The 15,267-nt window shown below is 34.4% G+C and overlaps 1 protein-coding gene across 1 annotated transcript in view; it reads right to left on the reverse strand.

The window, feature by feature from the left end:
- Nucleotides 1-1,178: 1,178 nt before the first annotated feature.
- The window catches only part of GTF2A1 (general transcription factor IIA subunit 1), a 44,751-nt gene continuing 30,662 nt past the window's right edge, over nucleotides 1,179-15,267 (reverse strand). The window contains exons 8-9 of the mRNA XM_040477924.1: nucleotides 13,655-13,744; nucleotides 1,179-5,430 (exon numbers count right to left, since the gene is read on the reverse strand). Coding sequence (XP_040333858.1) covers nucleotides 5,323-5,430; nucleotides 13,655-13,744 — 198 coding nt within the window. The 3' untranslated portion in view covers nucleotides 1,179-5,322. The remainder of the gene's footprint in view (nucleotides 5,431-13,654; nucleotides 13,745-15,267) is intronic.

Below are 15,267 nucleotides of genomic sequence, written 5' to 3' on the forward strand. Positions count from 1 at the left end.
ATATCTCAATATCAATGTTTTTCTCCATAAATGAATTGGGAAGAATCCATTGATAATTTTTACAAATGTTGTAATTCTACTAGTTTTAGCTTTGGGAAAATTCAACCAATTTTAGACATATAATTCAGACTATGTTTACTTGTGGGGAGAAAAAAAATTGCTTAAAGCCTTCACACCATGTTTCATTACCATGCCCTATACCTATCCTTCACTTTTCTTCCCGCAGGCACTTTCTGCTACAGCCCTTGCTTTACTGATTCAACCTCCCAGGCTTAATTCGTTTGGTTGTAACCAAATCTTTCACTGCCTCAGCTTAATCAGATGACATTCTCTTTTGCTATTTGCCACCATTAAAAAAACGTTTTTCAGCTCCACCAATCATTTTAAATGTATATAATTACAAAATTAGTAATTTGTGACATCTGAGTGCTTGCTGTTACCAAGCACAATTCGGAGAGCTTTACATGCATTGTACCTCAGTCTTCAAAACCAGATTGTCATCATTTTACAGATGGAGAAACTGAGGCCAAAATGGTTAAGATCAACATAGTAGCTTAAACTGCAAAAATAAAAGATTTGCTGGCAATAAATGTCTTTATTAGAATTGTTTTGTTAAAACTTGGTTTCCTAAAGTAGCAGCAGAATTTAAAAAATACAAAAACAAACAAAAACTACCCCAAGCTTCTTAATGACTCATTTGGATTAACTGTAAAATGAAATGCCTAATTATTTAATACCTTCTAAAATAACACAAAATATATATAATATGTAATACAAGCCTCAGTAATTCAATTCTCCTGTTATGCATTTACTTACAAACTCTGAACTAAAGAAAAGATTTAGCTAAACAGAATAATTTAAAAACATGTCCTCATATAATTCTATCGTAAGTAATCTATTCTTTGGAGAATTACTTAATATGTCAATTTTATCAATTTTAGTTACATTTTGTTGGTGCCTGGAAAATACAACTATTCTTTTTAAAGCTACTCTGAATTTGTAATACAGTTTAATAATTCAGATTGTCATCCCACCCTACTTAAAGGTATAGAACTTCATGATACCCTTTTTTTTTTGATAAATGGAACTTAACAATGTATTTTCCTTTCTAAACTGTATAGTTTTATTCAGTTGGCTACATAATATTATACACTAGTAAACAAAGCAAGCAACATTACTCTTTTTTAAATAACATCTTTAATTAAAGTTTTTGCAAAGGTAAAATATTAAACTTAAAATAGGTCTTAGTACATCAAAATACTAAGTTCTCTAATTGTATTCCAAGATGGTCTTTAAAACATAATATCCTGTATATCACAGAAGAGCAACCTTGATCTGCAATTGTACAGAATGAATTTTACAAACATAATAAATATATTTACGCCCTTACACATAACAGTATGTACAACAGCAGTTGACAATAGTAGCTCAGAACAGCAAAAGGATTAGCCCCTCCCCCAAAATTGTAGCCCTGACACATACTGGACTGATTTAAGGAACCTTGACTAAAATAGTAATTACTAATTCCACGTAGTTCTTCCCTTAAGGGAAGAACTTGTTCTTGTTCTCTTCTTCCTCAAAATAAACAAAACTAGTAAGCTCGGTGTTTAAAGTTCTTCCTTAAATCATAAAAATGACAAAAGATAGACTAAGGCAGGCTTAAAAAGGGAATTATAAACTTGAGAATAATTTCCATAGCATAATAGATTAAAATGCAAAACTATTTAACATAAACTCATGAGGAACTATTTAAAGCAACTATGTTTTAACCAATGAATTCAAAATCTGAAATAGCTGACAGATAGATGGGAAACAGACATGAGATAAAATGAAAATGTACAAAGATGGATCAATAAAATATTCCATTGCACAAAAGCTCAAAAAAGTTCAAGATGAAATAATCTGAAAATATAGGAATTTTCTCAAGTGGAAGAAAATGCAAAGTTATAAAGGGAACTCCCAAGAGGAAATTATGTCTACATTCCTGTACAAGGCATATTTACCTTTTGAAAAGAATGGTGACATTATTGCTATAAGATAACCAAAAATTACTCTTAGAGGGAGTCAACCCTTTTTATTCCTCCATAAAAGCCAGAAAAAAGAAAACCAAATCCTTGATTTTCATATAGCAAAAGAAAATCTTTATACAAAAGCTATTATATTTTTATGTTCTTGCTGTCTAAAACGAAAATCTATTAGAATACGCTCTTCAAGAACACATTTTAATCACTATACACATCGCTCAGATCCTGATGTATTCCTAAGAATAACATCAAGGTGGCTTTGATTTTAAGAGGCAACAATATAAAAGTGATATGATGGCATTTAATTAACAGAAAGAAATGTTAAATGTGAACATTTAAAAAAAATATAAAAGCCCAATATAAAGATCCCCCTCATATAACAGACATTTTACTCTAGAAACTAATTGCACATTAGAGTTGGTTTAGCCAAATGTGGCTCTCTACAGAAATTAAATGCGCTCTCAGGCAATTCAAATGGTCTGATTATACAAATGACCACCAAAAAAGGGTACATATACTGAAAGGCACACATTTCCCCACTTTACCCAGAACTGTGTGTAAATTTTCCTTAGCACTGTTAACAATCTTTTTTTTTTTTTTTGAATAAAAGGTGCCATCACCATCTGTGCAAATCTAAACAAATCTTCTTCTGAAACCTTTACTTATTTTCATAATACCAAGTCTGAACTACTTTCCCTCTTTAAAGTAACATATTATTTTCATTTTCAAAATCTGAAAGTGGGAATCCTTGCCTTTTCAAAGGAATGACATTTTATAGAACCTAATGAAATGATTTGTTAAATACATTAAAAGCATGATTAAGAATTCAAGTACAGTAAAAGAGAAGCAAGTGGCATTCTTATAGCAAGCCACTATAAAACTAAAACATTCTATTTGATTAAAAAGGAACACGATGCAGTAATATATAAGAGCACAATTTGGTATGCAGTGTTGTTTGGACCAGCTTTCAGAATTTTCACAGGTAAAAGAAAAGCATTTGCCAAGTATGCCATAATTAATATGCAATATACAGGTGCAAATACAAATGGTTCTTTCCTGCTTCAAAATAGCCCTAGTGAGTCATTCTGAAAGCAGTGGTTGTTCATGTTTGAAAATGTTATAAAAACAGGCCAGTATACAATTCTACTATGAATACAAATGTTTGTCTACATAGAGGGCCCAAAACATGAGCTGAATATCATATAGTAATCCAAAGTTCAGTAGCAGAACTACGATAGCCAAAGGGTTTCAATCAACATTGCAGCACTGCTAAACTTTTATAGGTAGTTCAGGTCATTGATTTCTTCATTGGGTAAATATAAACCTACTAACAACTATACTGAAGGACAAATGAACAACAGGACTGCTGTGATTTCACCCCCTCCCTTCTCTTCTCCCAGTCTAACAAAAAGAAAAAAACCTGTGTGTGCTTTGAGAGTAGTGGGGTAAATAAACCTCACCTCCAAAAAACTAAATAGAGTAAAAATTAAAACCGTATTACCAGTTAATGGCATCTAAATAAAACCTAACTACTAGCATGCTAGAAACCATCACTTACACCAAAGTTCAGAACATAAGTTAAAGGGTCCAAGATGGTATGTGGGGTGGGAAGTAAGTACGCACACGCACGCACACGCACGCACACACATAAATTGATTCGCCTTTTTGAGAAGTTTAAAGATCTGTGTTAAAAAAACATATAATAGCTCACAGTTTCTCTTTGCAATGTAAAGCATTTCTATGTTACTTCTAGAAACACATATAAAGGCAAATAAAAAGGAAGACAAAAATGGAAGACTTAAAAAAAAAAATCAATATATGAGTAACTTTACCACATGTGAATTTTGCCAAGACAGACCGTGAAAAGAATTAGTTACAAGAAAATATAGGTGAAGACAAGTGATCCTACAGTTCTCCCAGGCAACTAGTTCACACGGAACACAGCACTGCCACATTGTTCTTTAGAGCCCCTTACAGAATACAGAGCTGTGTATTCTTAATATACATATTAAATTTCTATTATTCTTAATATACAAGTCAAATTTCTATGCTTTCTTCTCGATGTGCAAACTGGAGCCCATGTATACATTATCAATGGCCTGGAAGGGCCACCAAATCAAAGAGAGGTAAATCTGTACTTAGTGGCCCATCCCCCTCTAACCCCCAAAATTTCCCCTCAAATTACAAAGTTGCAATTAAAAGTGTTTTTTTTTTCCCCAATTAGAAGAGTTTTTAAATTCTTTACTAGTAAATACAGGAAACTTTAATAGTTACTAAATCGTTTAAGAAAAACCCAGGTCCTCACTACCTGCTCAATGAATGCTTCAATCAATACAGAGTATTATCTGAATATTTAGCTTAAAGATTAAACACATATATAAACATATTCTTCAGTCCAACAGGAAAAAAAATCTATTTGTTCATGTGTATGTAATTTCAGCTAGATGGTACCTCTGTGAACTAAAACTGTATTCCTGAGGAGCCACTCCGGGGTTTCTTTTTAAGGTACGGGACTAAAAAACAACAACAAAAAAAAATATGATTTTTCTGGAAGGAAACCGAAGTCATCATTTTAATTCTGCTCAACTCAATGAGACCCAAGTCTTTAAATTACATTTAATGAGAACCTAATTAAAATAAATATCCATTCCTGGGTCAAATTTTGTCTCCAAACTGTGATCACTGATTACTTCCTTTAACTCTTAAACAGATGTTTCATAAAGCAGGGAAGGAAGAGGTATATATTACTGAGGGAGAATAGCTAGTAAAAATATTTAAGACCTATTATGAGAGTTCTAAATTGTTTCCTTATACAAGTGAATTAAAATTCAACACCATAATTCTTACCCTTTTGTAAAAAGCTCACACGCAATTTTTACCAAATATAACCACATACAATAAGCAGTTTCAGGTCAATCTATCAAAAGGGAATTTTCTTCAGTTCGTTCCAACAAATATCTTCTGATTGAACCCAAGTTGGAGGAAGGAATATAGACAAAGCTTTACATGCTAATTACTGGTGGCAGGTACCTGTATTTAAAATCGACAATTATGGTTTTCCAAAACCCCAGCCTCCCCCACCCCAACAACCCCAGGTGCTACAGTTCCATGGCTTGCCAGTTAGAAGTAGTGTCTATGTTGTCAAGGTCTCTTTGTTCCAGTAGCTTTGATTCTACTGCACTTTTCTGACATGCAGAAGTTAAGTTTTGGTTGGTGTATGTCCCAAGTTTCAAACTGTCCACTTAAAATTTTTTTTTAAGTTTCTTTTGTTTATTTATAAAATAAAAGAACCAACTCTTCACCATTCTGCATCTCCAATGGCTTTGGAAAATATATAATCTCTTCCATTAAGATTCATAATGCCATCCTTGAGATGAAATTTCCATTTGTTTTTACTTCTGTGTATCTAAAGAAACAAAAAAAGAACGTAAGAGATACAAAAGATAGGAAACGAAAACCCATTCACATCAAAAAAACTTTTGTCTTGTACATTATTGCATTTACAAATTATTTTTAATTGACAGATAACAGGTAACATTAGTTTCTGCTGCACAACATGATCCGGTATTATAAAATGATCATAAGTCTAATTAACACTCATCACTATATATAGTTGCAAATTTGTTTTCTTGTGATGAGAACTTTTAAGATCTACTCTTTGAAAACTTTCAAATATATAATATGGCATTACCTATAATCAACATGCTGTATTTCACACCTGTAGGACTTACTTATTTTATAACTGCAAATTTGTCCTTTTGACCCCCTTCACACATTTGCCCCAGTCTCCAACCTCTGGTCTCTGGCAATGACCATTTTGTTTCTATGAGTTCAGTTGTTTTTTGGTTTATCTTTGCTTGGTTGTTGTAGAATCCACAAATAAGTGAAATAATACAGTACGTGCCTTTCTCTGACTTACTTCACCTAGCATAATGCTCTCAAGGTCCCTCCAAGTTGTCATAAACAACAAGTCTCCTTTTTTATGGCTGCATACAATAATATACAAATACATCATGTGTATATAAACATATACCATGTTTTCTTTATCCACCCATCCACTGATGGACACTTAGGTTGCTTGCTTGTCTTGACTACTGTAAATTATGCTGCAATGAACATGGGAGGACATAAACCTTTCAGAGTTAGTGCTTTCATTTCCTTCGAATAACTACCCAGGAAGCAGAACTGCTGGATCATATGTGGTTCCATTTTTGATTTTTCAAGGAACCTCCACAGTTGTCCACAGTGGCTATACCAATTTACACTCCTACCAAAAGTGTACAAGGATTCCCTTTTTCCCACAACCTCACCAACACTTGTTTTTCTTGTCATTTGATAATAGTCATTCTAACAGGCATGAGGTGGTATCTCATTATGGTTTTGATGTGTATTTCTGACAGACAGTGATGTTGAGTACCTTTTCATGTACCTGTTGGCCATTTTACGTCTTCTTTGGAAAAACACCTATTCAGTTCTTCTGCCCATGTTTTATTTACTTTTTATTTTGTTAAGTTTATTTATTTTGAGAGAGACAGAAGTGAGGATGGGGGGTGGGGGGGGAGAGGGAGAGAGAGAGAGAGCGCCCGACGCAGGGCTCAAACTCACAAACCGGGAGATCATGACCTGAGTGAGCTTCCATACATTTTGGATATTAACTCTTTATCAGATATATAATTTGCAAGTATTTTCTCCTATTCTGTAGGTTGCCTTTTCATTTTGTTGATGGTTTCCTTTGCTGTGCAGGAGCTTTTTAGTTTAATGTATTCCCGTTTATTTTTGCTCTTGTTGCCTTTGCTTTTGGTGCCAAATCTAAAAAATCATCACCAAGACTCATGTCAAGGAACTTACTTCCATGTTTTCTTCTAGTTTTATGGTTTCAGATCTCACATTCAAGTCTTTAATCCATCTTATGTTGTAAGATAGCAGTCCAGTTTCATTCCTTTGCATGTGCCTGCCCAGTTTTCCCAGCACCATTCATGTAAGAGATTGTCCTTTCCCTACTGTATATTCTTAGCTCCTTTGTTGTAAATCAAATGACTACGTATATGTAGATTTATTTCTGGGCTCTCTTCTGTTCCACTGATCTGAATGTCTGGTTTTATGTCAATACCATACTGTTTTTTTACAGTACTGTAATATAGAATAAAATCAAAAGGCATGATGCCTCTTTCTTAAGTTACCTTGGTTTTTCAGGGTCTTTTGAATTTTAGAATTTTTTGTTCCATTTCTATGAAAATCCCTTGGAAATCTGGTAGGGACTGAACTAAATCAGTAGATCACGTTAGGTAGTATGGACACTTTAATATTAACTCTTCCAATCAATGAGCACAAAATATTTTTTCATTTATTTGTGTCTTCATCAATTTCTTTCACCAATGTCTCAGTTTTCAGTGCACCGGTCTTTCATCTCCTTGGTTATATTCATTCCAAAGTATTTTATTCTTTTTGATGCAATTATAAACAGGATTGTTTTCTTGACTTCCCTGATAGTTTATTAGCATACAGAAATGCAACATATTTTGTATATTGATTTTATACCTGGCAACTTCACTGAATTACTAGTTTTTTTGGTGGAGTCTTTAGGGTTTTCTATATATAATATATAATACTATGTCATCTGTAAATAGTGACAGTTTTACTTCTTCCTTTCCAATTTGGATGCTATTTATTTCCTTTTTCTTGCCTAAATGCTCTGGCTAGAGCCTCTACTATTATGTTGAATAAAAATGGCAAGAATTAAACACCCATCTTGTTCCTGATCTTAGAGGAAAAGCTTTCAGCTTTTCATCTTTGAGTATGTTACCTGCACGTTTGTCTTGAGTGCCTTTTATTATGTTGAGATACATACGGCCCCTCTAATATTCACTTTGTTGAGTTTTTATCATAAATGCATGCTAAATTCAGCCAAATGTTTTTTCTGCATCTACTGAAATGATCTTAAGAGTTTAAAATTTTTTTTAATTAAAGAAGTTTAAAAATTTTTTTATCGCATTGATTGATTTGTGTATGTTGAATCATCCTTGGATCCCCTAAAATAAAGACCACTTGGTCCTGGTCATGGTATATGATCATCTCAATACATTGCTGAATTCAGCTTGCTATTTTATTGAGGATTTTGGCATCTGTGTTCATTAGGAATATTGGCCTACTATGATTTTCTTTTCTTGTGGTGTCCTTGTCTGGTTTTGGTGTCAGGGTAATACTGAACTTATGACTTTTGTAGAATGTTCCCTCTTCTATGTTTTATAAAAGTTCGAGGGGCGCCTGGGTGGCTCAGACAGTTAAGTGTCTGACTTTGGCTCAAGTCATGATCTCGTGGTTCGTGAGTTAAAGCCCCACATCGGGCTCTGTGCTGACAGCTCAGGGCCTGGAGCCTACTTTGGATTCTGTGTCCCCCTTTCTTTGTCCCTCCCCTACTCCCACTCTTATCTCTCTCTCTCAAAAATAAACAAACATTTAAAAAAAAAAAAAAACCTAAAAAAAAAAAAATCACCTCTGCTTGACTATTTCTATTTCTAAATGACCTGGTAACAACTCACCTTCCAAGCTTATTTCCTACCTCCACATTTCTCAAAGACTTTATTTCAATCAAAAGAAGTCTCATCCCTTGCTCCCATTTTTACAAATTCAATTCCTATTTCAAGAGCCACCTCAAAAATAACTATTCTCAAAGCTTTCCCTAATCACATCAGCTAAAAGTACTTTTTTTTTTTTTTAATTTATTTATTTTGAGAGAGAGAGACAGAGAGAGAGAGCACCACGCATGCACGTGGCGGGGGTTGGTGGAGTGAGAGACAGAATCCCAGGCAGGCTCTGCAATGTTAGCACAGAGCCCTATGCGGGGCTCAATCTCATGAACCATGAGATCATGACCTGAGCTGAAATCAAGAGTCAGATGCATAACCAAATGAGCCACCCAGGTGCCTCAAAAAGTAGTCTAATTGTTAATTTTCAGTGGTATTCCTAAACACATTTCTAGTATCGTTTCTAAGTATATATATATAAATTATTTTCTCCTACCAAAGTAAAACATCGTTTTCTCAAGACCTAACGTGGAACCTTATACTTGGCAGTATTTAACAAATATATCTGATTACTTAAGATTTCAAAAACTATGTATATCTGCAATTAAGCCAAAGGGGGAATGGCAGTGTTCAAACTGGACCAGACCTTGGGCACTCCCATCTTTACTTTCATTTACAGTTTTTAGTTGTTTGCAATTTATGGATTTAAGGGGAAAAAGAAGTCACAAAATTTAATCAACTGAAATGACCTTTCTTCCTTTTCCAAGTCCCATACATCATTCAATTTCCGGTTCAAGCTCCACATCTTCAAAGAAAGACCAACCGTTCTCCCTCTTCTCTGGTTTAAAGGGACTTCAAAACTGAGTAGGTCAGGCTTTCATATTCCAAAGAGGAAATCATGCCTGGAGATGTTCAATGAGTTGACCAGGGGTATATTGCTAATAAGTGACAAAGATGATTCTCAAGTTCTGGTCCAACACACTTTTTACTAAATCAGGTCATTTCATATAATTATCCAGAAATGTTCACTTGTACAGATACGTTCTGAGAACTCATTCCTAAAATTCCACAGTCTAACTTCCCAATGCAAACATTTCCATAGCATATTCTTGGCAAACTGCTGTTCACTGTCTGCTTAAGTAGGATTGGGGGGGGGGGGGAGTGTTAAAGAATTGCAAATTAAGTTATTCCATTCTGGGGTTGCTCTCTACAAGTCTTTCATATTTTACCGCTTACTGAAATCTGCTTTCTCGAAACTTCCACTTATCCTAACTCTACCTTCAGGGACTTAATTAAAAAAACAAAAAACAAAATACACCCCCCCCCCCCCTATATATATATATATATATATATATATATATATATATATACCCTTTATGTATATGTATTTGAAAACTGTCATACTTTTCCCCTAGATCATGGAGTTAAACTATATACACATTTAATATTTACCAAATTTTTCTTACTTAGTACAAGAAAATAGAGCAACATAAAATTAAAACTGTAGACTGGGCAGAAACTCTTGCATTAAGTGGTCTTATAGCTCTGGTTGAAAAATACACTATGTAGATAAGATGTTAAACCTCACATCTTAAGATGGATGATTTGAATTCCAGAAGACATACCAAACTTAAATCCCAAACCAATCATTCTCTTCTCCCAAACCTGCTCCATCTTCAGCCTTTCCCTTCTGAGCTGATGGCATCTCCATTCTTCTTTCTGGGTCCTCATCAAAAAATGTTGGAATCATTCTTGATTCCTCTTTTTCTTTTCTACCACATAGCCAGGAAGAGAAAATCCTGCTGATTCTGCCTTCAAGACATATCCAAGATTCAGCTGCTTCTCACCATTTCCAACACTATCCCCCAAGCCTGACTCACCATTGTCTCTCACTTGGATTACAACATCCTGTTAGTCTCCTTGTTTCACCTCTGCTTCCTCTACACAATCTACTCTCAATAAAGAAAGCAAAGTAATCCTTTTAGAATTAAAATGTAAGTGATAACTACATCTATCTATTTGAAACCTTCCAGTAACTTCCCAATTCACGCACAAGAACCCACATCCTTGCGAAGTTTCACACCACCTGCCCCCACTTACCTCTGACTTAATCTACTACTATATGCCCTCCCCTGCATCCCCAGTCCAACAATTCTGGTCTGGCCCCTGTCCACCCCTCACACACAACAGGCAGGCTCTGTTACCAGATAACGACAAGGCTAACTCTCTTCAAGAGGTATTTTTTTTTGTTTTTTTTTTGTTTTTTTTAAGTTTATTTATTTTGCAAAAGGGAGTGTGAGCAGGGGATGGGCAGAGGCAGAGAGAGAGAGAGAGAGAGAGAGAGAGAGAGAGAGAGAGAGAAAATCTCAAGCTGGCTCTCCACTCCGTGGGGCTCGAACCCATTACCTTGAAAATCATGACCTGAGCCAAAATCAAGAGACACAACTAACTGAGCCACCCGGGCACCCCAGCTCTCTTCAAGTCTTGTTCAAATGTTATTTTCTCAAAAGATCTAATAAGACTAACCTTTTAAAAACTGTAACCTGTCCCTTTCCTACCAATTATCCATACCAATTATCAGCTTCTAACATACCATAATAATTTATTATTAAGTTTTAGCATCTGTTTCCCTTGACTAAACTTCCTAATGGCAGGAACTGTTTTATTTTGTTCACTAGAGTATGTCAACCTCCTAGTACAGTTTCCTGGTACATCATAGACACTCTGTTTGTTGAATGAAAAGACCTCTGTTTCCTCTTTTCTTTACCACTCCTACAGAGAAAGTAGTAGCTATCCAAAAATGGGTATACAAATTTATTTCCAGCATGAAGCAAGTGACTGCAACCTGAAAGACAATGGGATTATATAAACAAGAAAGTGATGAGTAGCCCAGAAAAAGAAATTCCCCAGACAAGTAAAGAAATGGATGGCATTCTGCTGTAAGACAACATGCAAAAAGCAAATGTAGAAAAGTTTCAGGATCAAATAATAGTCCATATACTCAACACTTCAAGCATATTAAGTAAAATTACCAATAAAGCTGAAGCCTCAACACCTAATGCCATCAGTCTTTATTCATAACAAGAGAGAACTCTGCCTCATTATTAGGTTTAACTACGGTTTTGATTGGCAACATTGACTTCATTATTCTTTCTATAAATAAGATAATGTATTCTAAAATTGACTCATTACTGAAATTCTGAAGTTTAGGCTTCAAATATAAAATCCTAAAATACAAGTTGCTCAAACTATATCCAACTCTATTTTAACAAATTCATAGAACACCAGCATTCTTTACCATTGACTAAAACATCAAGCCCAGCCCTCCAGAACTCATTTGATTCTACAAATTAGATCTCTGTAAACTTTACAATTGTTTATCATTCAATATACTATTTAAAGCTATTTTGAGTTTCTGTTTAAAACATTAAAATGTCTTTAGGAGCAAATCAAACCAATTTGAACATTTCAAATATTATATGCACAATTTATAACAAAGGAGAATACAACCATTCTTATAATATGAAAATACTGAGAAGTATATTCTTCAATCTAGCTAGGGTAAAGGCCTCCCTGCCCCAATAAATCTGACCTCTTGTCATCGTGAAATTGTGTTCTGGGGGTGCTTGGGTGGCTCCATCAGTTAAGCGTCTGACTCTTGATTTCAGCTCAGGTCATAATCTCATGCATGTTTCATGAGTTCGATCCCCACGTCAGGCTCTGCGCCGACAGCACAGAACCTGATTGGGATTGTCTATCTCCCTCTCTCTCTGCCCTTCCCCTGCTTGCATGCTTGAAAGCTCTTTCTCAAAAATAAATAAACATTAAAAAAAAAAAAAATTGTGTTCTGGATAATTTAGTTGTATGAGGTTCCTTTCACATTTCCTGACAACAAAGGTTTATTGGTATCTATTTTAACCTTAATACTCTTCCTCTACATAAATGTAACAAGAAATTACATTTATTATAACATAAGGTTTTAAGAAGCTTATCCAAAAGTCACACAGTACAAGAGTGGATGCTCTGGTAATTCGGTATCAATGGCCTCACAGACTTTATTCCGTAATCTCTCTGATAAGTTAACTGGTTTGACTACCTTTTCATTACAAAATGTTAAGATTCATTGTTTTGACACTTCCCTACAGTTCTCTTTACAATAAGCATGGCTACTTAGGAAATTCATTTCTATAGAAGCAACACAAATTTAAGCTCTTCATCATTTGTTAAGGAAATTCATGCAGAGCACAAATTTTGCATAATCATGATTGCAGCTCCAGTGCCTGGCACATGTAGATACTTAGTAAGTATTTGTTTCATGAATGAGTGGTGCTTACAAACAAAAACCCAATTGCTTCGGTTAGGGTTTTCATCATTTTGTAAAGACCACTGCTGAAATTAAATTATAAATGCAATATACTTTGTAGATTTATTATAAATTTGATGATTATAATCAGCAAACAATTTTATTCCAAATTAAATGTTTCAGCAAGTAACAAAATCTCAACAATAATGCCTGTAACTACAACAAAGATACTTGGATGGCAGCATCCTTCTGGAGAACTAGGAAAACAAAGATTCAATAACCAATTCTCACACACCTAGTTTAAAAATACCTAATATGCTACCAAAATAAAGCAAAGCTGAATAATTTTTTAAATGATTTTTAGTAAAAACACATCTGTTATCAGTCCTGCTTATTGCCCTAGTTCTGTCCTTAGTAATAAAAAAAAAGGTGACAGAATTCAATTAAAGCCTTTTAGTTTTAAAGTAGTTGAAGCTAAAGGGAAAATGGGGTTATTCCACTAGATTATTAATGTTAAAGGACAACCTCAAAGTGGCTCTGTTTACTTTGTTAACAAGTGGAAGACAGAGTAAATTGGAAAACGCCTACCTCTCCTGATTCTACTGTAACATTTTTCAAATGTACAGCTACATAAATAATTTCTCATTTTATTAAAATAATCAACTATAACAATGTTTTCATTCACTGTTTATACTGAATATAGGAGGCATCAATTAGCTGCCCAAATGTTTGAACACGGTAGAACAGATATTTAGGGAAGAATTCATAACAAAAAAATGTCAGTAATCTGATAAAATCCTTACCTTATCATATTGGCATACAACAACATTTTCTGTATCAAAGAGTTCCTGTCCTTCCTCATCACTCACATCATCTTCACTGTTGAGGGGCTCCTACAAATAAGAAAGAACAGGTTATACTTCACGTGTTACTAGAAAAAGCCCCTTCTAATACACAATGACTTTGATGTTCTTCGAGAATGAAGGGTCAGATAGAAGCATACACACACACACATATACACCACAAACATATTGTTAATCAGCTATGGTTAAGACTTTGCCAAGGTTACTGAAATGCCAGCAAGAAACCAAAAATTAAAGTAGTTAAGCTACATAACTTTAAAGTCTGAAAAGAGATTTTATTTCCTTCATTCTTTCAGAATAGCACATACTGTCTTCAATAACTGTTTAAATGCCTAGAAGGGGACCTAAGAAAATACAAAGGTTTAATGAGATAATGGCATTATGTACCACCAGAAGTAGCAGAGTAAAAGGGGAAAAAAATGGTGAAGTTGGAGGAAAAAGGGGCTCTAAAACAGGCTAGGAGTCTGGCTTGTGTATACAACACTGAGGACTAAGACTGTTTATAATATTAGCAGGTCTACCATTCTGATGGTAATGGTGGAGGCTTGCAGTATAATTACCTAAGGCATTCAAATGAAAAGGGGACCTGTGGAAGGGTGGGAAAGGATCTCAGTCCCCAAAAGAATTAAAGACCAAGATCTAACTAGTGTATAAAATGACCAAAGATATTAAATTTAACCTCAGTTATTTGAGAGGATAAAAGATATAACCCAGATTTTTAATTAACAGAGAAAGAGAAGACAGGACAAAATAAAAGTGGAAAGGAAAATAAGGTGATATTAAGTCTATGTCTATAACTAGGCCTGTATCTCACATATATGTGTATGTATATGTATTCTTTCATTTAAAATAGATATCACCAATGTAAATGTAAAAGCAATTTATTGAGATAAAATTCACCACTTTAACCATTTTAAAGTGTACAACCAGTCATACTTAGTACATTCACACTGTGTACAATTATCACCACTATTTAATTCCAGAATAATTTTATCATCTTTACCATTAAGCAGTCACTCCTCATTCCCACCTCTTCCCAGCCCCCGACTTACTGCTTTCTGTCACTATATATTTACCTCTAGATATTTCATCTAAATGGAAACATACAATATACACATATAACCTGTGGTGTGGTTTCTTTAACTTATAATGTGTGAGGTTCATCCATGCTGTAGCATAAGCCAGTACTTTGTTCCTTTTCCTGGCTAAATAATACTTCATTGTATGGATAAACCACATTTTAATTTGTCCCTCCACCAACTGATAGACATTTGGGTTATTTACATTTTTTTGGATTTTGTAAACAGTTTTGAACATTCACACACAAGCTTCTGTTTGAATACCTATTTTCAATTTTCCTATACATATACTTAGAAGAATTGCTGGGTCATATGGTATTTTTACGCTTAACATTTTGAGGAACCCCCAAACCATACTCCACAGCAGCTACACCATTTTGCATCTCCATCAGCAATGCACAAGAATTCCAATTTCTCCACATCCCCAACAGTATCTGGTCTCTTTCTTATAAGCGTTTTTTTTTTTTTTTTTTT

The sequence above is a fragment of the Herpailurus yagouaroundi genome, unplaced genomic scaffold (genome assembly GCF_014898765.1).
Source record: "Herpailurus yagouaroundi ecotype Mexico unplaced genomic scaffold, PumYag 141, whole genome shotgun sequence".
Lineage (NCBI taxonomy): Eukaryota > Metazoa > Chordata > Mammalia > Carnivora > Felidae > Herpailurus > Herpailurus yagouaroundi.